At 41.3% G+C, this 24,599-nt stretch overlaps 1 protein-coding gene across 1 annotated transcript; it reads right to left on the bottom strand.

The window, feature by feature from the left end:
- Nucleotides 1–112: 112 nt before the first annotated feature.
- Nucleotides 113–23,264, bottom strand: gtf3c1 (general transcription factor IIIC subunit 1). The gene is made up of 39 exons (XM_082538009.1): nucleotides 22,731–23,264; nucleotides 20,870–21,079; nucleotides 20,030–20,206; nucleotides 19,770–19,913; nucleotides 19,406–19,505; nucleotides 19,201–19,324; nucleotides 18,591–18,770; nucleotides 17,660–17,775; nucleotides 16,412–16,464; nucleotides 15,914–16,305; nucleotides 15,722–15,790; nucleotides 14,347–14,584; nucleotides 14,114–14,267; nucleotides 13,891–13,994; nucleotides 12,769–12,863; nucleotides 12,040–12,414; nucleotides 11,750–11,895; nucleotides 11,068–11,165; nucleotides 10,873–10,969; nucleotides 10,479–10,662; nucleotides 10,293–10,389; nucleotides 9,645–9,777; nucleotides 9,468–9,555; nucleotides 9,304–9,365; nucleotides 8,644–8,752; nucleotides 8,419–8,561; nucleotides 8,183–8,325; nucleotides 8,025–8,109; nucleotides 7,819–7,931; nucleotides 7,672–7,731; nucleotides 7,496–7,589; nucleotides 6,802–6,974; nucleotides 5,366–5,974; nucleotides 4,905–5,047; nucleotides 3,900–4,004; nucleotides 3,521–3,810; nucleotides 2,080–2,633; nucleotides 1,810–1,993; nucleotides 113–506 (listed from the first exon to the last, which is right to left on the bottom strand). The coding sequence occupies exons 1-39, from the start codon at nucleotides 22,949–22,951 to the stop codon at nucleotides 309–311; spliced, it is 6,660 nt and encodes a 2,219-aa protein (XP_082394135.1). The 5' UTR covers nucleotides 22,952–23,264; the 3' UTR covers nucleotides 113–308.
- Nucleotides 23,265–24,599: the final 1,335 nt, after the last annotated feature.

The following is a 24,599-nucleotide window of genomic DNA, read 5'->3' as shown; positions in this document are numbered from 1 at the left end:
GCTGATTTTAACCTTTAAGACCTGCATACTGTATACATAAGTGTAAACACAGCTTTTGCATGTTTCAGAGAAAATGACAAAAACGTGATTAACTAATAAATACAAGTTTTAAGAAGACTTATGGGTTTTTATTAAGAATTATAAGTTAGAGTACACAAAAGCTGAACACAAAAAAAAACTTTCCCAAAAGAAATACAAACAACCTGATCAAATTTTTTAAATATCCTCACTTAGCTCTCAAAGGCTTGATCATTGTGTCAATATTTTCTCAGTCCTTGGAGATCTAAAAGAAGTTTAGCAAACACTTTTCAGGGTATACAACAGTTCCAGGTTCGCTCGTTGGGCAACACTCGACAGAGTCGCAGGCAGCAGCTGATGGTGGGCTCATACATCACTATGTCTGGTTCTCTCTCGCTTTTTCTTTGCTGTGCAGGACGAGTGAACAGTGAGGGTTTAGGACTTTTAGCCAGAGTTTTCTTCGTCACACAGCCCAGTTCGATAAGTGCCTGTGGAAGAGACAAAAAGAGTAAAAACACAACCATAAAAAGGGTCAATTTTTGTCTTTGATGCATTTTGGCTCACGGGTATTCTTAACAAAGTTGCGGAACTTGTCATCTCAAACTTTGAACATGTTTAATATGGGCACATTATCTATAGGACAAAAAATAAGGAAAGACGGCTCTTTTATAGCAATGCTAAAACTGTGACAAGCTAAAGAGTGCTAATGTGTAAAAACTAGTTATCCTGGGATGTACCACGTTTTAAGAATTTCTTCCTTTGCCCTCATCAAACTTGTGGTAACTTTTATAGTTGTCATTTTTCATGTTGTGTATACTGCCCCCCAAAAGTTGGGATGCTGCAATTTACAAATCTCATAAACTACTTCCAGCTAATTAGGTTAATGGGCAACAAGTCAGTAACATGACTGGATAAAAGAAGAGCATCTTAGAGACGCTCAGAGTTTCTCAGAAGTAAGGACAGGAAGAGGTTCACAATCTGCAAAAATAACGGTGTCTACAAATTGTGGAACAATTGAGAATGTTCAGCATCACGTCTTTTTCAGGGAAGATCTTGCATATTTCAGTAAGACACTACACTGCAGACCAGTATGGCTTCATAGCAGAAGAGTCCAAGTGCTGAACTGTCCTGCCTACAACCCAGCCTTCTCAACAACTGAAAACATTTAGAGCATGGAACCAAAAATGCAATAAAAAAAAGCCAGGACTGCTGAGCGGCTAGAATCCTCCATCGGACAAGAATGGGAAAACATCCTCTCCCAAAAGTCCAGCAGTCGGTCTCCTCAGACGCTAAACGGCAGCAAACAACTTTTCTGAGACTTGATCTATTTCACAACTTTAAACATTTGATACCTTTTATTGTGTGAATAAAATCTGGGTTTATGAGATTTGCAAATCATTGCTTCCTATTTTTAAAATCACGTTTTACACAGCAATCGTGTTGCGTCTGCTATTCAAAGATACAGGCATATTTTTTAACATTTAAGCATGGATTTAGTGCCGCTATAAGGCTGACTGGTTCATTTTCACTACTCTCATCAGTGCACTTGCTCAGCCCAGCAACAAACTGTCACTATAGAAAGCATTTACCTGCTAAAGGAGCTGATAGAGGTCAGAAGGGAGACTGAATATTGGACGTGTATGACCCAAGTGCTCAAATAATGGAAAGTCTATTTTATCTTTAGATCCTTTAGATTTAGATTTCTAGTGTTTGTGTGTATGAAATGTTGATACACTTAAACGAAAAAATAAAAAACTAATAGATGAAGTAACAACTACTAGACTGGAATACCTGCACAAGATCCTGAACTGCCACTTGCTGCAGCAAATCTTTGTAATGCTCTACCAGCGCCTGGTGTGTCAGGCCGGGCTGAGACATGATGTGGTAGAGAACAGCTTCCAGCATGCCCTTACACACCTGCCGGTTCACCTTACCATCAACCAAGCGCCAGGGCCGGCTGATGAAGCTGGTTTCACTGGATGCAAAAAGGAGAGAGATGAAACTTGGAATATTGATGAAGGGAAAAACGAAAACCTTGGTATGATTAAATTTGGTACTCACGCATCAGTATCGGGGCCTGTGGAGGAAGAGCACGCCTCATCGTTGTTCTCATCCTCTTTCCTTCCTCTTCTCAACCTCTGCTCTTTCCTGTTATCTTGTCTTCTCTCTGCGTCCGTCGTCTTCTTCCTTTCTGCAGCCTGTTTTTCCTCCTCCTGTATCTGCTTTCCTCCCTCCTCCTCCAATAACAACAACTGGTCTCCCCTCGATTCATCTGCCCTCTCCATCGGCCGTTCCAGTTGTTCCAGCTGTTTCTCCTCATTTGTTTCTTGGTTACTCGGCACTCCGTCCACATCCTCTTTGTCAGCGACGTCCTCTCTATCCACAGCCAATCTTTTCGCCGGTGGTTCTTCCTTCTCCACTTGGAATTCGCGGCTGCACCGCTTCCGTATAAAGGGGATGGTTTGCTTCTTCTCCAAAAACGGGTGTGACGCAGTGGATGACTGAGACCAGTGCTTGGAGCTGACAGTAAGAAGCCATGGTCCAGCGAGCTTCATGAGCACCCAGCGGACACTGAGACTCCCAACTTTTACCACCTGGCCTTCTTCTTCCAACTCCTAGAACACAAACATGTTGCTATGAGTCACTGCCATTTTTAATACTTTTTACAAGGTGATTCCTCTGTAATTATTGCAGCTTCAGTGTTGTATAACATTTCAACTACATATCAAGAAAATTAGAACAGACTAAAGAAACTGAATGAGCTGCTGTGGCTTTCATCATTGGAAAGAGGTGCGTGATGTAAAGCCTGGCTTAGGCTCCTGTGGGGAATCCTAGTAGAGACATACAACATAACCTATTCCCTACCTACCTAGTGTCTGATGTTATTGCCCACATTTATGCTGGTGCATTATGTGTAATAACCGTGTCCCGGTGCCAGTTTATAGAAGGGGAAAAAAAAAACTTTTTCCCCTCCTGGGTCTCCACTTTTTGTTCCGGTCATTTTTTTTTTCAGGAAAAACATATTTGCTTCTATTCAGATAGTTTCAACTCGAGGAATTTGCTGGCATTTGGGAATCTTTATATTATACTATGACTACTATTCCTTATACTGAGAGAATGATTGTTATTCTCTCACTAATAAATTCAAAAACTGGTGAAAAAGTAGTGCACAGAATGAACTGATGGTGCTGAACGACATGTAGTTCCATGGGGTTTGCATTTATGACATCGCTACAGTGTAGATTTCCCATTGAAGCACAATGAAAGCAGTAATGCCTAGAATTTTAAAACATCCTGAGGACTTGTCATTTTTCAGTTCCTGCAGTGCAGACACGCAAACAAAGGGAGAAATCCTTAAAGAGTCATAAGAACGATGACGAAGATCCTGTAGCAGGAAATAAATTAAAACGATGCAGAAAACACATCGTAACATAACTTAGACACCAAATCTGTTTTCTTCACCCTTCACATAAGGATGTTGCGTTTAGATTTTGATTTTTACCTCCATGTACTGCTGCAGCTTCCTGCTGCGTCCAGACTGCCGCTCCAGCAGGTTCGCGTGAGCCTCGAGAAAGTCATAAGCATCCCAACCTCTTTCACCAGCTTCATCTAAGCTCCTCATGATCTGAGTGCACGCTTCAATGTCCCGCGGGGTGTATCCCTTTTGATTTACAAAGCGCCTGTAACACTCCTCCACACTGGGTGGAGAAAAGGAGGCTGAACGGACGAAGGAGGTGAGGTTGGAGGGCAGAAGGGATGGACCACATTTTGTCAAGTCCAGAGGTGCAAAGTCTAAAAATGAAGGAAACAGAAAATAAAGGATTTTATACAAACGGAGTCTGGTGTTCAAAAATAAAAGTCTAAAATGCGGTGGCTCTTACTCTCTTCACTGAACAGGCTGTGAGCGGGCGTGTTGCGCAGCTGCAACCTCATAATACACGACTCCATCACAATGCTATCATTGGTGTTTAGGTTGCGCACTTTTACTAGAAAAAGAGAAGAACAAACATAAATAGAAATGCAACATCCTTTAATCTTCTTAACACAGAAAACACCTACAAATTATATTACTAGCAATCAACTGATGCTACTGCAGGACTGCTGCTAATAAACACAATGCTAGCGACTGCTGTCCATGAGTGTGTGAAAGACAGACGGGACCAGCTTTGGCTGGAGGTTGTTTCTCCGAAGATTTTCTAAGAAGATTCTTGATCGAGTTATAATTGTTTACAAAACAATGAAACGGCTCAACGATCACAAAACTTTTCCACCTTTGTGCATAAATTATAAGCCACCTACCTACCTCACCTCTCTTAAGACTTACAGTTAGGCATAGATCATGTGACCCTGAACCCTCCTTTAGTTATACTGTCTTCTTCACTCACTATGTGTTTAGACACCACTCTGTATTTAATCATTTGTTATTATTAATCTCTGGTGTGTGTCTTTTTGTCATGTCTTTGTTCCCTCACCCCCAACCAGTCACAGCAGACGGCTGTCCCTCCAACAGACAGCTGTTGTGCTGGAGGCTTCTTCCTGTATAAGGAAGTTTTTCCCTCCCACTGTCGCTAAGTGCTTGCTCATAAATGGTCATTTGAATATTAAGCTTTCTATTTCTATTACTGTCGGGTCTTTACAATAAAGCACAGCGACTGTTGCTCTGATTTGGTGCTATATAAATAAAACAGTTTCTCCAAATATGGCAGGAACTTCACTGAAGAGTGTGTAAACTGTTTTAGAACAAAATGCACTGACATAAACTGCTTGCCACTTGCTACAAAACTGTTTTGGAAGTTTGCTGACAAATTGTTCAATCAATCCAACAAACTTTCCGTTCAATCATCCACCAGGTATTATTACACAGTAAAAGGTTTCTAAAGCTTTACCGATGCCCGGGGTGCAATATCCTCGCATCATTAAGTACTTGGTGTGCGAAGCTTTTTGTGCCTTCACTTGTTGCCTTTTTTTCCCATCGTAATCGTCACCATCATCGTCATCCTCCTCTTCTTCTTCTACTAGTTCTGCCATACTGAAAAGAAAAGATTGTGACTTTTGTAAATCGGGCTACAAATAATTTTTTTATGTTTTCTGTTTGTAAGCTTCATGAGAGCCCACTGTACAGTTCCTTCTAGCTAAAAACGGGATATATCTGTACAACTTAATAATAAAAACTACTTTCTGATTTTGCTTTTACTTCAATGTGTTGTCACTACTACACTTTCAACCTGCTGTTGTTTATTAACACTTCAAGCAACATTTCATGTGTGAAAGATGATGTACATATCTTTGCCTGAGATGCTTTGAAACTGTATAAAAGTCATTACGGTGCTGAATCCTTATGCCTCACCTCTTCACTACATCCTTGTCCACCAGGTTGCTGTCCACCACCACCATCTGTTTAGGTATGGAGGCGTACACATTCAGCAGTCCTAGAGACATCAGGCTGAGCGAGACTAGGCAGGCTCCACCCGGGGACTGGAGAGAGAACTTGAGCATGTCCGACACATCTGGAGGCTCGTCTGAAGCTGGAGGTACCGTGTTTGACGTGGCCGACACTCCTGGAGCCTCTTCACCAGATCCAGATGTGGAGCTGTCGTCAGGCTTTTTCTGCTCGTCCGGCTTGCTCGAAACATCAGTTTTCTCGTTGTTCGTGTCAGCGTCCTTTATACTCTCGTCTCCTTTAATTTCACCTTGGTTGTCATCTCCTTCCTTTGTGGTGACATCTTTTGCCCTTTCCGGCTCACTCGCTGCTCTGTCAGCTTCTTTTCCTCCATGTTCTTTACTTTTGGAGCCTGTTTTTGTCTCCAGCACTTCCTCTCCATTCTGTGACCTGTACTCAGTTTCGTTGTAGAGTGTGATGATGGGCCTGTCATCATGCGTGCCATTGTCAATTAGACTCCTTAAGAAGCGGAAGGAATCGGTGCACAGGGAATGAGGAAAACGCCATGAAAAACACCTATAAGGAAGGAGAGGGAGAGGGGTGGTGAAAAACTTCAGGGGGCAGTAAGTAGTGCAGGAAGAATTCACATACTGGACTACTGGATTTTTATTTTATTTTTATTATTCTGTATCCACCTGTACAGTTTATGGATGCAGCTTATCAACCACGCTTGCTAGCTTTAGGTGAATATCTTGAAGCTTTACCATCTTCACTTGTTTCTAGGAATCCACCATATAATAAAAAGGGCCTGACACCGGACACAACTGGGTAATGAATCACTCTGGATTTCCTGTAAGCAGTCAAATGCAAACAGAAACAAAGGGCTGGAAGCTACGCTGATCCCAGGGGCACCCCTTCCTAAAGGGTACTTACCATAACATAGTGCACATAACTATTTGTCATGAAAGCAGCTTTTGTGTGAGAAATTTAAAAAAACCAAAGACGTCCAGGTTTCTAGACGAATTCTAGCAGTTACAAAAATCACCTATAAGTCCTACTTATGAGTGCTACTTAGGTGAAAGTGGCTACAGCTCTATTCCAGCTAATTAATCAACTCATTCATTCAGACATACAGTACATTTGGAAAGTGTCCATTAGTTATAATGTAGGTTTTTTTTCTTCTTTGTTTTGAATACCTCGCCACTTTTGATGAGCAAACAGTGGAGCAAATAACATGTGGAAGACAGAGGAGGAGCCGTGGGTTACCATGGTAATGAAACAGTTAGTAAAACATTCCCACTCCGTTCTCTGTAGTGCAGGACGTTCACTCCCGACCAGCTACCAGGATCAAGTGTTGTTTCAGTGATGCGTGCGAGCGTATCATTTCTCAATTGGTCGCGTACCTGAAGTAGGACTGGGACAGCTGGTAGGACATGGGCAGGATGGGCAGCGCTCGGTTCTTCTTCGGCCCAAACTGCTGGCTGATACGCCGGCGGTTGACCAGACCCCTCTTCCTGCACTGTATGAAGACTTTGCACAGAAGCTCCTGGTCATACTGACTGTACAAGTGGAAGATCTACGACAGAAGTGAGACAAATAATCAAAGGACTGAGCCTTAAAACATGACACAGATCTACTTATTAAGGGAATTTAATCCTATATAAAGCTTGATTACACTTTTTAATGATTTTTTTGTTTGAAGACATGAATAAAAAAAAACATTCTTTACAGATAAACTTAGTTAACCTCCTAAGACCCGAACTCTTCCAAAGTATGCATTTTTAATTTCTCTTTGATATTTGGGCTGATTGGCACTTGATGAATGTAAAAAACAAAGAATTACCAGATTTTTTTTTTTACCTTTTTTTTGTTTCTAAGAAAAATGAGAGCCACATATGAGGATTTTCGTTTAAAATTTCGATAGAACAGTGGCAGTATAATGTCCTTCTAAGTGGATATCAGGCCCTTGTAGAGTAAAATTGAGTATTTTGGTCTAAATAACCCAAAATGTGATGTCCACATATGTGGACGCCAGGTCCTAGGAGGTTAAAGGGAGATTTTATGGAAAAAAGGACTAAAACTGAAGGTTGGCTGTACCTGAAAGGATCTGGAGGTTTTCATTTGATTGTTGGTCATGGCCAGAGTGCTCTGGATCAAGTTATGTAACACTACAGAATGAATGTCATCTGTGCTGCAGTGGAGACACACAAACAAACAATCACTTACTGCCATAAACATTCATATTCTAATGTAAAAATCTTAGATAACCTTACCTGTTCAAAGTGTCTTTGTATGGGAGCTTTTTCCCGCTGTCTATTGCAGAAACCTTAAACCTGTTTAAAAACAAAAAAACAAACACTTGTTAGCTTTACACTTAGCTACATATTGTATGTCAGCACATCAATCTTCCAGCTTTTTACCTCGAGAAGAGCTGCTGTTTGGTGTCAGGGATGATCAAATCATGAGCATTGACAATTGTGCTGAACTTCTGTCTGAGCAGCCGGATATACTCTGAGAACACTTTGGCACAATCCTAAAAAAGCACAGACAGAAATATTACACTTTCAATTCACTTAAATAAATAAAAATACAGAAAATGGAAATAAAAAGAACGGCAAACACATACCTCTGGTTTTTCGGGATCAGCAGGTTTCTCCTTCTCCAAAAGACTCATCAGCGACTTGTCCTGGTACACTTCAGCCAGGCAGATCCTGCAGCAAAATTCCATGAGTTTCACGAATGACTGGATTTAAAAGTATGTGTTTCTTTGCTATCTGCACTCACCTGTAGTTCAGAAGTGTCTGAGGATTTTTCAGGATGTATCTTGAGCGACGTCCAACGGCAACTGACGTTTTATCCGATGATATCTCAAACTCTGCGTGGAGCAGGTCTCTCACCACGCAGTGAGGTACAAACTGCCTTTTTAACTGCAACACATGACGTAACGTGCAGCACGTTTTGGAGGAAGTACGTGCGAGAAGCTGTAAAATTTAAAAAGATGATTGAATTTCTGTGCGTACCTTGCTGTTGAGCAGGTCTGCAGCCACACAGCAGAGCATCACCAGTGAGTCTTCCTGTACAGTCCAGTTGACTCTTTGTCTGGTCATCCGTTTCAAAGCCTGGTGGTCCGTCTCATCGTGTGCAGGAGTGCGTTTCTTGGGCTCTTTGATTATGAAAACACGTGTTTTTCCTCACATCCAGCAGACACATGCATTCATTTTTAGGTTAAGATGGACACTTTGTACCTTTTTTCTTCTTGCGTGGAACTTTGACAACATCTTTCTTGGTTCTCTTCCTCTTCTGCCCCTTTCCTCCAACCACCCGCTGGTTTCTGGATGCTGGTTCTATTCCCACCTGGTTATCAGTGAATAAGAATACAAACAATAACCTCTAGACAGTCTAAATAGATGTCTTTGAGCACTGACCAGTAATTAAATAAAAAGAAACAACACCATTACTGCCTTTGGATAGTTACAATACTGGACAAAGAATGAGCAGGTAAATAATTATGTTGTTTATTATATAATAAAGGCCCACATTATGATTGTACTCTCAATTTGAGCTTAATTAAACATACCTGCTTAAAAGCTTCTTCCACAAAGTTAGAATGATTAGTTTCTGTTAGCGTTGTGACGTACTAGATTATTAGACCAAATGTTGCACTGCTGCAACAGCGTTTCTATTCTTCTGCACATCCCATTACTATTAAGACGTGGCCGAAGACCAGAAACACCCCCACTGTTCAACAGCTTCCTCAAATTGTATGTCGGAAAAGAAAACCTCTGAACATTGTTCATTTTCTGCAGGCAGGATTTAATGCAGGGCTGTTGAGTAGCTTTGAACTTATTTAATAGACATAAACTGGAAGATGAGCATATGTTAGAGTTAGATAGAAAATCCCATACCTGAACTTTTTCTGCCCTCGCTGGCCGCTTGGATGTGACATAACGCGGTGTCGCTGTACCTCCTGTTGTAGAGATTTGTGGTTAATATAAATGTTAAAAGCTCCAGGAGCAGATGTGACATAGCTGATCACATGAAGTGGACAAAAGAAAAAAAAAAAACTCACCAGCTTTAAGCGCAAATCTGAGAGCATCTTTACTCAGGAGGCTCTTTAGTCTGGTTTTGTTGTCCTGTGCCTCTAAACCAGATTGCCTCTTAAAAACAAAAAAACCCCAATATGTCAAAAATGCCAGCATGCATTCAACATGCACATGACTGTCTGTATTGCATACTGTGTTTGTACCATGTTAACAGAAAGCAGCTGATTGGTCCAAAACCAGTTGCGTTTAAGATGACCAAAAAATTCAGAGTCCAGTCCTCCTGCTCCTTTACCGTCTCCTGGTATCAATCCGTCATCACACACTTCAGTACTGCCCCTGTGTGTGTTTGACAGATGCACATTCATCAGCGTGACTTTAAAACACTGTGTATGAAAGGTTTCTGTGCTACTGTAGTACTGTAACTGCTCGAGTTAGTCAGCTTTAATTGAAAATGAGAAATGGAAGAAAAGAAGCACAGTGAATAAGAACCCAGCCACACAGAAAAATGGGTGCTCTCTGACTGGCTGACAAGTGGCTGCCGGGAGTCGCTAGTGTGAAGCTGGTTGTAAAGTGGTATACGGTTGTTAGCAGCTCAATAGTTTGCATGGAAGCTGCCAACTTGTCTGCAAACACTCGCAAACTACTCACCAAGTAGTGAAGTAAAACTACATTTCTTTTGCCTTCAAAGTTGGCTGCTGTGGTAAGGCACAACTTTTACTTTAATAAGTCACAATGCGATTTATGATGCAGCACCCTCTTTAAAACCGATTTCACTCGGCGACAGCCAGGAACCTTCATATCGTTTTTTTCCTCCCTTGCAGCCAGAGGGAGAGAAATCATTACACACGTACTTTAGCAGGTACGCCATTCCTGCGAAAACGTGGCGTTCTTGCACAAAAGAAGGAGTCGTTTCCTCATCAGTGGTGTTCCTCTTACAACGAACTACCCCTAAAAAGAACATTTTCAAACAGGGACATATTATTATTTGAATAATTGCCAGAGCAGTGCGTGCGTTTTATGGTCATGTATGTACGTACCCAGTGGTGTGTTGAGGCAGACGCACATCAGGTCAAACCAGTACTTTTCCAGGTCATCAGCAGTGTTGAAGACGTAAGGGCGCCTTTCAAACGGTTTTTCAAGGCACTCTGTGACCAGCCAGTAGTGAGGCTCGGTGTTGGTGGTGTCAACAATAGTAGCATTACGTTTAAGATACACAAACACCTGGATGATTGAATGGATAAAGACATATTAGTGCATAAAAATGCTCCTGAGCAGCTACATTTACAGTCATTGATAAGTAAGATTTTTGTGAAGATCAAGCAATTTTTACAACCTTAGAAAAAACCTTAAAAATCAAAAACATGTGCTTGTATTCCTTTTAATAGTCCTCGTACGCTTACACGTACTTTACTGTTTTAAGGTTTTGTGTACCTGGTCTTTCTCCATGAACTTCTCAATTGGACCAAACTGCAGAAGACCCATGTAGACCAACTTTAGCAGGTTTTCATGAAATACAAAGATGTACTTCCTAAAATAAAAAAAATAAAAATAAAAAAAATAGTCCATAAATGCTCACTTTCAGGTCCCAGATGTGGCGTGTTACCGAGAGGACAGAATGAAAATCACCGTTTATAAAGCAGCCGTCTTCTCATTCGTGCAGGCAGCGCTCTCACCAGATGATGTTGCTTTACAGGATCATTGAGATATTCCTCCAGTCCTTCCACCTGTGGGCACAAGTTAGCAGTGTTAACTCAAAAGAATGGGTCGTTCTAAAGAGCTCACTGAATTTATGCATGGCACTGTAGTGGTACAAGTGTATTTAGGAGCACAGCATCTCAGCCATGAAGCAGCAGACCACATAAAGTCCCAAACTGGAGTTTAGCCAAGTCTGAGATGCACAGTGTGTAAACATCACCAGCACTCTGCAGACTCAGTAAGCGCAGAGCTCCAACCCTCCTCTGGCATTAACATCAGCACAAGAACTATACTACCGTCCATATAGTGCATCTCAAAAAACAATAACAGGGCTGATGTTTGCCACTTGAAACTCAGAGAAAACTGAAAGACGGATGCTTTTAAAATATGTGAGCACATTTTTTAGTATTTACACAGTATTAAGGTAACTGATCCACAAATACCTAAACATTGCACTACATCTGCTACAAAATGAGTTCAAACTGAGAAAATCTGCACATATCTGCCACAAAGTTGACCCGTTCATCTTTTCAGAGAAAACATATTTTCCACTCCACACTAGCCAATGAACTGCATGGCCTTTTTTCCCCCAAAAACAAAGCTTCACACTCACCTTATAAGTAACTTGAATAATTTGCACAAAAACAGAAAGAGGCAAACAGAGGAGCAGGTCGCCCACCATCGCCCAGCCGCTGCTGTACTCCTCGTGAACACGGACAGGAGGAATGAATCTCTTCCAGGAGTCTTCATCGAGATAGACTATCAGTGTCACACAGGAAATAAAAAAGGGGAACCAAGAACATTAGCTGGGAAAATGCAAAACTTCCACACCCCTGTAGACAGAAACAAGCAATCCAAATTACATTTTCATTAGAAATGCAAGTATACATGAGGCTGTCTCACCTTTCATGTCAGACTGAGAGTAACTATCTTTTTGCTCCTCTCCTTCATCACCAGATGCCACTTCCATGTTAGATAAGCTGGAGTCTGCACTTTTCCGGCCGTCACATCCGGTGCCAACACTGTCAGACAACGGTGTTGGTCTGTCTGCAGGTGTAGAGCTTTCTGCTTCTTTCAGATCCTGTTGTGCTTTGCTGTCTGCGGGTTTGGCAGCAGGATCGGAGCCGTCTGTGCCGCTTGATGATTGACTGGTTGAATCAGAGCTGCTACAGTTGTGTCGGAGCGGATGCCCATAGATCAGGTACCAGAGGAAGGTATGCATCATGCGTAGACGATGCATTTTAGGCTGGAAGCCATAAGTCTTACTCAACCCTGGAACTATTTAAAAATAATAATAATAATAAAAAAGTGAGTCAAACATTTACTGGAGACAGATCTGATTTAGTATACACAACAGCATGATCTTAGCACGCCTGCTCAATTTACTGAATTTAAAAATGTTTTTAGTCTCTTCTTATTTTTGACCATCTGATGACCATCATTCACTTGTTAGAAGAGTATTAAGGAAATCATGAAAATAATGTTTATTCTGCCAGTTTGATATAGAGCTTGAATCACATGATTGACCCACTGGGAGAAACTATTCGTTTTTGCTCATTTCTGTTCTTGGGAATAGAAATCTGTGGGAAATTAAAGTTGTCTTTTTGTTGTGGTATAAAATCAAAAAACAACCTCTTGTGGGCTTGAAGTCCGGGTCATCATCGATAATTGCTTTCTTTTTGTCAGCCGCCTCCTTCTCTTGTTCTCTGGCTCTGTCTTCAGCATGGCTGAGGGACAGAAGAAGAATACCGGGGGCACAACAGGCATAAGCCAGTGAAACACAGAAGACAACACAGAAGTTCACATTCTGGTATAGAAAGATCTGAATACATAAACACAGCAATCAGGCAGGCCGAGTGATCATTACCAAGATCAGAAGTCCATTTAAATCTCTTCACATGTCAACAAACACCAGGTAACAGTAAAGGCACTGAGTACTGTGCAAAAGTGAGACGATATTTCTTTGCATTTTGCTTCCATTGTTCTCCAGACTTTCTGAATATGGTAAAATGGATCTTTTAAAGTTTTCCTTTAGACATTGGCTGCCTTTTTGCTCATTTACTCTTAACACTCAAGGATAAACAAGGCATCAAACTCAAGGGATGAACCTGTGTTGTGTCTACACATAACAGATAAATTAGCAAAGAACCAATTTTAAGTTATATTTAGACAAAAAACACAATTTCTTTTTTAGTTGTATCTATGGGAAACACCACTTTCCTCAGTTTCACAGCCATTAAATGGTGTTTTTGAGAGTCACCTTGTAGAGTGTTAGCTGAAAATACCTCGGCTTGGTGTGCAGCATGTCCTAAAATAATTTTTAAAAAATGGACAAGTGGAGGACAAAAGAAAAATGAGGGTTACCCCAAGTAGACGTTTAAGGGGGAAAAGGTCAAAGGGAAAAGGCGGGAAGACTAAGATATGCCAAATTACACACGAACTGGACTGAGAATCAGTGGCAACAGGTCTGATGGAGTGATGGATCTAAATTTAACATTTTTTGAGGCAGCATTTGAGCCTGTGGTGATGGGGATCTCTTCAAAATTGCTGGACTAATGATCAGTGATCATCCAATCTCATCATTGTTCAGAAACACACTGACACCTGTTTTAATAAAGCACTGCCACTACTTTCCATTTTCCTAGTAAAATATTTTTTTAAAATGGAGGGGTCACGTAAGACATTAGGACAGCTCAAACATCCTGTTGTTTTTGTTTTTTTAAAAATGTGACTTATCTTTGATTATGTGCTCACCGTAACACTGCTGAAGAGCTGGAAATTCTGAATCGGACCTGCTCAATAACCTGTTTGACTCGGTCATTGTTGGGCTGAATGGACGGATGAACAATCATTTCAACCTACAGGTGCAACAACAGACACACACATCAGGCAGACAGAGGAGACTTTATATATGACTCCATAAAACTCCCATCTTGCCTGTATAGAAAGGCAGAGCAGATGTGATGTGTTCACGTACCTTCCTTGTCATCCCATCCTGTACAACAGTGGTCGTGTATATTTTAAGCAAGCCTTCTCTAGCGAGACAGTGGACGAGACGTACGATAGTCTTCTTGCAGCACTTTGAACTGACACCGTCCTGTTTCTCATCATCATTGATCATCTTCTGCAGCCTGTGGAAAGCACAGCACGCTCTTACCGTGCATCAAAAACACTTTGAACTTGAACTATTGCCATTTCAGACAAACTTACTGGAAAAGACCTTCTATGATTCTTAAGTTGCAGACAGCCTCAACTATCAAGTTCTTCCTCCTTAGCAGGCGGTACGTCTCGTGAGACCTCTCCCGAGTTACGCTGGCTTTTTTTGGAGAGGGAATACTTTTAACGACCACTGTGATGGGTGCCGCATTATCAGCTGCATTTGGTGTCTCACTTTGATGCAAAGAGCTGGCATCAGTTGAACTGGTTTCTTCCTTTTCCTCAACCGGAGCTTTGTAGGAGAGAAAGGAAATTTCACGGGCACATAATGCCCGACATGACATCATCATCCCAAAGAAAACTATCAAAGTTATTTCAGTAACAAACAAAGAAAAGCCATAAAAGGAGAAATTACAATTTGGCAGATGTTTGGTTTTTTAGGGCTATAAATAAACTGGTGGCACTTTTCTTTGTTAGCTAGGTTTCTGCACCAATTGTCCAAAGCGCACCTGAGCAGGACTTTCTGAATCACCCAACAAAAAAATTCCTTAGGCTGGTTTTAAAGCCCAACCTCACATGTAAATAGAAAATACTTGAAAAATGTCCTGAACTAACAGTTGGTGACCCCAGCTGTCTCCATGTGTGTTGAACATTAATCCACGTCTGCACTCAGAGAATGTGTTTCTCCTGCTTTTGACACTACGCCATCAGATGCATATTTTTACACTTTCATAACTGTGACTACATTTCTCTATAAGGAATGTTGTAATTATGCATACATAAGCACATTGAAAATAAATGCATTATAATAGCAGGAGCACAGAAGAGCCCAAACAATTTCTTAAAACTGGATCACCTGACTGCACCTTCTGTCACCTTCTTTCAGCTTTATAGTGAAATTCTGCTTCTGCTTTAACGTCTACAAACTTTTTTCATCTATACTGTTATTCTTTATTGATTTCATTGCCACCCTGTGGCTCATTTGGAACAATCTCAGACCGCTTTACCTGGATTTGGGGAACAAAAACAATCAAACAAAAAACCCTGGTAAAATCCACTTTAGGCTTCAGTCTTCAGTCTGCTTGTTAGCAGATCACCATGTTTGCTATAATTTCCAATTACAGATGCTTGTTGAGTTTGTGTTTGCAGACAAGTCAGCGTCTTCCACGGAAACTAGTGGAGAAACCTGCTAACAATCAAAGTGATCGCAAGGAGGTGTGACCAGTGGTTGCCAGTAACTATACGCAGACAGCAAATCAAATCGAAATCGAAATGAATATTTACTCGATGTTTTAAGTTTTAATTCAAATGCACGCGTTTGTAAATAAGTATTAGTTTGATCTTTCTCCAACTAGAAAATATACAAAAACATTTTTTACTTTATTTTAATCTACAGCCAGAGCTCTTCAGGTTAAAATGTGGGAATTACCTGTCACAGCACCAGACACCGAGTCGGGTGTCCCGTGAGTCGCAGGTTTGCTGCACACTGAAGTTTCACCTGAGAGGTTCCAAAAAAAAAAAAAAAAACAACTCATCAACATTAAGAGGTTATGATGTGGATTTTACCTTATAGAGATTTAGTATCTATTCTGAAATCAGCAAAGGTGTAATGACTGCTCACACTCAGCTGGTGCACTCTGCATGACAGGAACGTCAGGCTGAGTGTGCTCTGCTGTCATGCTGCCATTTTCCCCTGTTGTCTTTCTCCTGGCTCCTGAGTTTTCCCTCACTTTACTTTCATTTCCATCCAGCCCTTCCTCTCTTGAATTTCCTTTCCCGTCTTCAGATGTCTGCCCCCCTTCCTCTGCCTCTTTGCTTCTTCCCTTAACTTCTTTTTTATTCTTCTTGGCTTCAGGAGTTCTGGAGCTTCCTTTCACTGGCGCCTTTGACGATGACGGCGTTTTAGGGGAGGTCGGTTCTGCACTTGACGTTTGAGGTGCGGAAGAAAAGAGCAGCATCTGCCGCTCCTGCTCTTTAGCGAACAGCTGGAGTTGATTGCTACTGCCGACACACCTGCCAAAAGATGTGAGCAAAAGATATTTTTAACGGCAGGATTTAGTGCAAAGTGGCGCGAAAATAAGAATTTAAAGGTATAATTTATGCATTTAGGGTTACAAACTTATGGCTGATGAATTTTGTAGTCCTCTGCCGACCCTCATCTTCCATGAATCCCTACAGAGCGAGGCACACACACACACACACACACAAGTGAAAAACAGAAATTTACAATGTAAAACAAAACTAAGCAACACTAAACGACCCACTGCTTTGGTAGATTGCTGCAGCATATCATTTCCTGGTATGAAAAGTCAAGACAATGCTGAAGTGCCGGCTTATAGATCTATGACCTCATTAAACAATTTCCTGATGAGTTTATGATCGCAGTCAGTACTTGCAAGTTTTATTGAAAACAACGCGATATTCAGTTTGTAATTTTTGTTCCTCGTTTGAATCAAGAATGAGATCATGGATACCAGTGGCAGAAAAGAGTTTTCTCCAGTGGGTGGCTGTCCTCTGACTCAGAGACAGGGTGGGGCATCATTCGAAAAGGGCTCAGAGCAGCTGCTACTCTTTGGATGACAAGCAGAAATGATCCTGGGCTGACAGTTGTGATGTCAGGTTTGGCATTTGCCGTTCATGAGGGCGAGAAGAGCTGATATAAAAAGGTTGTAACCGATAATTTCGGCTGCTCCCAAGGAGTTGCTTCAGAACATGGACCTGCATATTTAATTTGGCACAGATTTTACAGCCCAGGGTGGGTTCCTAATGCCTGTGCTTCCTCTCACTTGTGAACCGACGACCTTTCGCGTGTCAGAGAAACAACAGCAGAAGAATTAGAGGTTAAGCAGGGACATTTCTAGCACCATAAATATATACATTTTTAAAAATAAATAAAAACTGTATCAATCTATCAAGCAGATAATAATAAGGGCAATTAGAAACTGCTGATGGCACTAAAGGCCAAATCAGAGAGCACCAGAGGCAAGATTAGGTGCAGAATTTTGGGAAAACTTGGGGATTTACAGTTTGTAGCTCACCACAAATAAAAAAATAATACCAATAAAAAGGAAAAAAAAATTCCATTTAAATAAATATGCAATCCTCCAATTTGACACCAAATAAACTTTCAAGTGGGTATCTGATCGTCAGCACATGTGCCATTAATAATAGCGTTAGGAAGGACGTTGTTTGTGGCGGCTGACCTCTGGTCGTGTGGGTGGGAAGCCGAAACACATCTGACAATTGAGTATACCTCCAAATAAGCTATCCTGGTCATCAGTACTGCTTTTTCTATTTTTAGCCTCGATCTTTTTTTAAGAGAAGGGCAAAAAGAAAGAAAGAATAAAAGCATGTGCCCAGACGTCACCTTGATCAACCCATCTTTCTCTAGCCTTCGCCAGAGCATGCGAGCTTCCAATTTGCTGACGTTCAGTCTGAATGCAATATCACGCTGGGGGATGCCCTTAGTGCCAGAGGATAGTACTGCATTACAAGAGAAAAAAGACAAAAGGCTACAGTTAACACAACACTCGAGTGTTCAGCTGATTACGAGCAAGACAAACAACTTCCTGTGAGACTGAACAGAAACAAAGTGATTTGAAGGTAAAATGCAGCCTTCATTAGAGAGTGCAGAGAACTGCAGTCTGTTATTAACTGTCCTGCTGCACTTTCTTGAGTTATGAGGACTAGTGATGAACTTCAGTAACAACAATATTTGTTGCCTTATTTACACCTCACTGTCTTCATGGAAAGAGATGACATAAGAATGATATTGTACATTTCACGAGAAGATTACGCTTTAGCACAAAATCAAACTATTAATAACAAATTAAGTAGTAACAATTTATAATGTAAGGAAAAAGGCCTGAAGGAGAATTAGTCCTCTGCAGCTTTGGACACTGAAAGCATGGTTCAATGTGGTGAATGTCACCATGGAAACCGAGGTTTCAATCCCCCGTAAAAATTAAATCTTATTTTATCGCAGAAACCTTAAAAAAATTTAAAAAATTTAAAAAAAAAGAACTTCGCAAAGAAGGAAGGCAATATTAAATATTGCATGAGATTTTAACTGTTGTAGTAAAATCAACGAGTTAAAAAGAGCTAAATGGGGTAAAAGCCCTTTGCTGTTGGCTCAGTACAGCTGTGATCACGCTCAAACATCTGCACCTTCATGCAACGGTTTGGAGCACAGACAGAAAAATATCGCTGTGTTTATGGAAGTGTTAGCTTTCACCAGTAAAAGCATCAAGACTTCATTTTTCTTTTGTTTCTTAACTTAAGGAAAAGATCAAACATACTGATGTGATAGGCCTGTGTTAACAGGTCCTTCTCCATGATCCGGCCCTCTGTAAGCAAACCCCCTCTTCCTGCTCCACCATCATCATCCTCGTCTTCATCGTCATCGTCATCTTCCTCAGCCACACCCTTCTTTATGTATGGCTTTAACAGCCTCACACAGCGAACAGTCACTTTGGAGCCTGAGAAATAAGTAAAGCAGTGTACTCTTTTATGTTTAAATTTTAGTAACGCACCAACAAAAACTAATTTCGAATACTCCAAAATCACTTCTTCATGGCTCTTTACTTTAGAAAGTCAAGCTGTGACAGAGTTGTTTTTTACCTCACCACTAAACATGGAATGACGACTTTTGCCAGGCACTGAAGGCCAGGTAAAAACGTGTGCATATACATCAAAATATTTGAGAAACTAAACACACAGAAGCAGCAACTCTGTAAACTGCACATGAAGGACAAATAAGACGTTGATTATATCAAGAAGCAGTTGAGTCATAAGCAATTTGTGTCTGATTTCTTGTCTTTCTGATAGGTCATTAATATCCAAATCAAGCATATGTTGTGGTGCACTCATGCACTGTGAGGCTTATGTGGTTTTTCAGTGTTGCATTACCATTTTTGTTGGTGCGGGGTCCAGCGCTGGGGTCCAACTCCTCCAAAGGGAATCGGCAAAACTCGATCAACTTGGACGCTCGCATGTACTTGAATAGACGCAAGTAAGTCCTGTCGTCCACGTTCTACGAGAAAAACAGACAACTTTCTACCACAAGCAGAAGGCTAGACAGACAGGGGCGACAGAAACTTAGAGGGATACTCACAACAAGCTGTTCTCTGAGCATGATGACTGTGGAAAACTGATTCGGACACTGCTGGAGAAAGTTGGACGTGACTTCCATCAGTATATCATACTTGGTCCTCCTGAAAGACAAAAACAGGAAGCAGATGTGATAAAGCCAACACACAGATGGATGCACCTAAATTTTAAAGCTGCAAAAACCGTGCACAGATTTAGGTGGTATCTTTATTGCAGAGGTGACGTGCATAAGACAGACTCTCAACTGAGGGTCCAAGGACAGACCATGTTTTATTTCATGCTTTTCTTTTTCACTGATGATGCTAAACCAACCATTCCCGTTTCTGCTTTTGATGAGATAAAATGTGAAACACAGAGCACAAACATACCTGTTTACATGGAAGCGTTTGAGCAGCAGAAGGATGGAGTGCTGCTGCTGTCCGGTCTTCATTCGCCTGACGTAGGACTGCATGGTGACCAACTGGTATCGGACAAGAGACTTTCTGAAGTAGTGAAACTTTCGGGCATCCACCCTGCTCAAACACAACACTGACTGTTAGAAGGAGGACACCTGAGTGCAAGCCGGTCTGTAAAGAAAACACAGAACAGTGATGGAACCGTGCGAAAGGTGGGTTTAAGTGTCTCCTACTTGAAAGAGCCTCCATGTAGATCCCTCTGCAGCTCCCCTTGCCATCGTGCTCGGCCCACTCTCTCCAGCACGCAGTAAGAGTCGCTGCCGAGTTTTACATCAGGATCGCTCTCGCTGCCAATCAGGGCACGATATCGCAGACACTGTGATGCCACGACAACCAGCTTTCTCCCGTATCTTAGAAGGAAGAGAGAGAGAAGAGGAGAATATGTTACTGAAAGACTTTGAAAGCACAATAAAGGACAAATACATCTGCTAATTCCACAGAGCATGTTAATCATCACGGGGGGGGGGGGGGTATGAAACATCCAACATCCCTCACTAAAAATCTCACCATCCTGCATAGATAGTTTCATGGTTAACACGAGCAGCTTTCATAAACACTATTTTAAAAATTGCATTTTATTGATGTTTTGTAGGCATAACCATGTGTTGCTAACTTTTCTGCCACTTAGGTCCTGTCTGCAACCATCTAGCAACCACCAGTCATCTGGAAAAATTTGTATTCTCCAACAGGTTGGGAGTGGTTGCTGCAGGAAAATCATTGCCAATGTCCCAGTCATGCAGGCCTGCAGACCAGTTGTTGCCCCTATGGCAACCACTTGTCACTAGGAAATCTAATAGCAACCAAAACAATCAATAGGAGGTTTTTGAAACAGCACCTCTGATGTCACACAACGCCAACCACTAGCAACCGGTATTATTAATCACATCCAATATAGCAGGCAACTCTGAAGCACTGTGCATGTGACATTGTATGAGAAATCTTCAATAAGCAGCATATTTAACCAGATTTAATTCCAGGTAGGGTTTTGTCAGTATCAGCGCATCTCTACAAACCTTTCCAAAGCCTCGCTCAAGCTGACCAATGGGGTCAGCGGGGACTTGGAGCGGACTTGCTTTGTGACGTCTTTCCTTGTTTTGAAGAAGGCACACGAGCCCTGAATCCCATCCTTGTTTTCGACAACGTCGATGGGGTAGATGTCTTTGGGAGTGTCCGTAAAGCTGTCAGTCACTTCGATGCCTGTCTCTGCATCAATGTCCTTAAACCTGAAAGAAACAAGAGCAACTCCAAACATAAGGAGATGGCAAAATAACACATTTATTGCATTAAATTTCAATGGTAAACTTGACCCTGAAAGAAAAATGCTCTTAGAACTACTACTACCTCTACAAACTAGGGTGTAATATTAATAACTATCAATATTTACACTAATAAAAACAAAAGAATTCACTTCTGTTCAACCAGAAGAGCATTAGGAAAGTCCAAAACTTTTGTTAGGATGTCCACAAAAAGAGTTTACATCAGAGTTGTCAAACAAAAGGCTCGAGGACCAGAATAGGCCCACAAAAGATTCAAATTTGGCCCACTGGACATCTTCAAAGCAGGGAAGGCATAAACCTTGGATGTTTTGAGTTTTACAGGTTTTCCTACTGATAATCACCTTCACCATGGAAATTCATACAGCACCGAGGTAAATAAGAAACAGATGAATGAAGAACAGAAAGTTCTTGTTTTAAAACTAATGCAGAAATTTATTATTTCTACAGTAGGTTCACAGTTCAAGAAAGAAAGAAAGAAAGAAAGAAAGAAAGAAAGAAAGAAAAGACATTCTGTCAATTAACAACAATTTTCCATGTTATACATCTTTCGCCATCTTACAATGCTGTGATTGCAGCCATTCCCCAACTCTCTGTGAATGGTACTCATGGCCATTGATCAGTGGTCTTTGATCAGTGGGTTTTGATCAATGGGTTTTGGTCAGTGGTTGTTGATCAATGGTCATGAGAATTTGCATAATTGTGATTAAGGAACTGACCTCCCAGCCCATCGTTCCTTCAGTGGGCTGGTTTCAGTCATTATGCAAATGTACTGTTTATAAGATTGGGGAAACCTGCAGTCAGCTGAGACTGAAGAAGTCACTGGATGAGTGACGAAACGTTTCTCCCAGAAAACGCTACGTCCAGATGAACAGAATCAACTTTTGGAGAGTTTCCATGTTATAATTACAGGACAGCCTGTGCAATTAATTTCTTACAATGAAGGAAAACTGAGTTATACTGTTCAAATTGCACTTTTGTTCTTATATTAAGATATCTCAGGGATTAAATGTGTAATTACACTTCTTTACAACAACAGAAAAAAGAATTTCACTGCTTCGGCTCACTTAAGATCAGCATGGATTGGATGCGATCAATGGTGCAAAATGACTTTGACATTCCTGGTCTACTTGCTTTTAGGTAAAGGGCGCACAGCTAAATGTTGTTTTTAAAGGATCAGTCCATTACCACCAGTGCTATCCAGCTGATGTTTCAGGTCACTAAAATCTCAGGAGTCACTGATGAGGTTAAGATGACTAATCTTTTTCTTTTGGTCGAACAAAAGAAATCAATGGAGGATGACAACAAAGGCTTGAGAAATTTACAGTGGGAGATTTTCTAACACAGATGCACACAGAGGATTATTAAGTGCATCACAATCTGGTTTACTGCAGGGTTTAAGATGGAGTACATAAAGTGCAAGAGTGTTAAAGTGTAGGAAAACAACAGCCCCACTCAGAAAATAATTGTTCCGCCTGTCTGTGAACCATCGTGACAAATCTGAGGATTGATTTACTTGTTGTGTGGAAGCCTGCCGTTTGTTTTAACTGTGTTAAAACTGTGAGATTCCTTATGATATCTGTGAGGATGAGAACGTCACCTGTCGGTCAGCACGACATCGTCTCTCTCCTCCGGGAGCTCGTAAAACAACAGGTCGCCGTTGATGACCAGTGACTTCCAGATGAGCTCCTTGGTGCAGTCGTCGAGCTTGAGGGGAAACCCGGGCTGCCTGTCTTCCAGTCGTATCCACAAAGTCGGAATGGTTATCCCGTCCAGCCCTTCCAGAGCCACTTCATCCACAACTATACTCAGCAGATCCATTCCGTGCTATTGGCTAGCTAACATGCTAGCTCACCGGCAACTATCCTGCAGTCTGTGCGCGCGCTATAGACTCGTAAAGTCACGAGATGTGACCGGAGAGCTCGCGGGCTCAGATATCTGTGTTAGTGGCAGAATAAATAAAAAGATTGATTTAGAAAGCATTACTTCTTACTTCTACTACGTCTTCCAGCTACTTTGTGTCCGTGTACGTTCCTGCGTCATATTTAAACTTTGACCTCACGTTGCGTGATTAGTTGGGGGAAAATGAAATCCACCAGGGGGCGTACAGGTACACTTTCTGAATGAGCTTCATCGACGCACTGGCATATTTTGAAAAAAAATAAAATTAAAATAGAATAACTCGAAAACATATTTGCTTTACAGGAAAGTGAAAATTTTACAATTATGTTCCCATTTAAAAATTATTCTGGTTTTATGTTGAGCCCTGGCATTATATTCCCCCCGCCGCCTTTTTAAGTACTGGTGCTAGTAAATTTTGAGGTATATTGTATATTAGCCATAATTGAACCTATATTGTCCTCTCACCCAGTTGGACAGTTTCCAGATTTGAACGCCTTGAAACAAATTTCTGCCTGCTTCACAACCCTTCCCAGCGGATGTCTGCATATTAATCAGCATATTAATCATGCTTTTCTTTGAATATACACTCTTTCAGCTGTCACTTTGTTTTTAAGTTGCTGAGTAACCGCTGCAGTTTGTTACACCAATATTAAATGGCCATTGTTTTATTACTTTTTGTAATTGCTATAAATTGACCTTCTATTCAGTGGAAAGGTTATCTCTTTACAACACAATACTCTGAGCCGATTACTCGAAAATAATAATAATAAATATGTACCAGTCAAGCATAAGAGTTTATTCATTTGAGACAGCGCGACAAACGACGGTGGTATATTTGGGGGGTTTCTGTCAACTTAACTTACAACCTTTTTCCTTAACTTGCTGTTTTTAAATATATTTATAAATATTTTTTTATTTAAGTGTTTTGTGTGACTTCCCATCCATCCATCCATCCATCCATTCGCTTCTCCTTTTCAGGGTCGCGGGGGGCGCTGGAGCCTATCCCAGCTGTCATAGGGCGAGAGGCGGGGTACACCCTGGACAGGTCGCCAGTCTGTCGCAGGGCCAACACACAGGGACAGACAACCATTCACACTCACATTCACACCTAGTGGCAATCTGGATTATCCAATTAACCTATCCCCACAAGCTGCATGTCTTTGGACTGTGGGAGGAAGCCGGAGTACCCGGAGGGAACCCACGCAAACACGGGGAGAACATGCAAACTCCACACAGAAAGACCCCGGCCTGATGGTGGAATTGAACTCAGGACCTTCTTGCTGTGTGGCAACAGTGCTAACCACCGTGCCAACGTGCTGCTATCCTGCTGTTTTGTGTGACTTAAATCTGTTGAATTTATCTGACTTAATTTTTTTTTCTCAAACCTGACATAATCTAATTAAGTTTGTCCAGCAATTCTCCTTTTCCTTTTTAGGTCATGGGGACCTAACTCCATCTGCTGCTGAAGACAGTGCGTCACATGTGACACCTGTGGACATGAAAGCGAAGTGGATGGTACATGACATTTGGTAAGATGCTGAGTACATTAACTATATGCAACAGAAAG

This window comes from Aulonocara stuartgranti (genome assembly GCF_965226115.1).
Source record: "Aulonocara stuartgranti genome assembly, chromosome: 6".
Lineage (NCBI taxonomy): Eukaryota > Metazoa > Chordata > Actinopteri > Cichliformes > Cichlidae > Aulonocara > Aulonocara stuartgranti.
The sequence above is the reverse complement of the archived record's forward strand: the minus strand, read 5'-3'. Positions and strand labels throughout refer to the sequence as shown.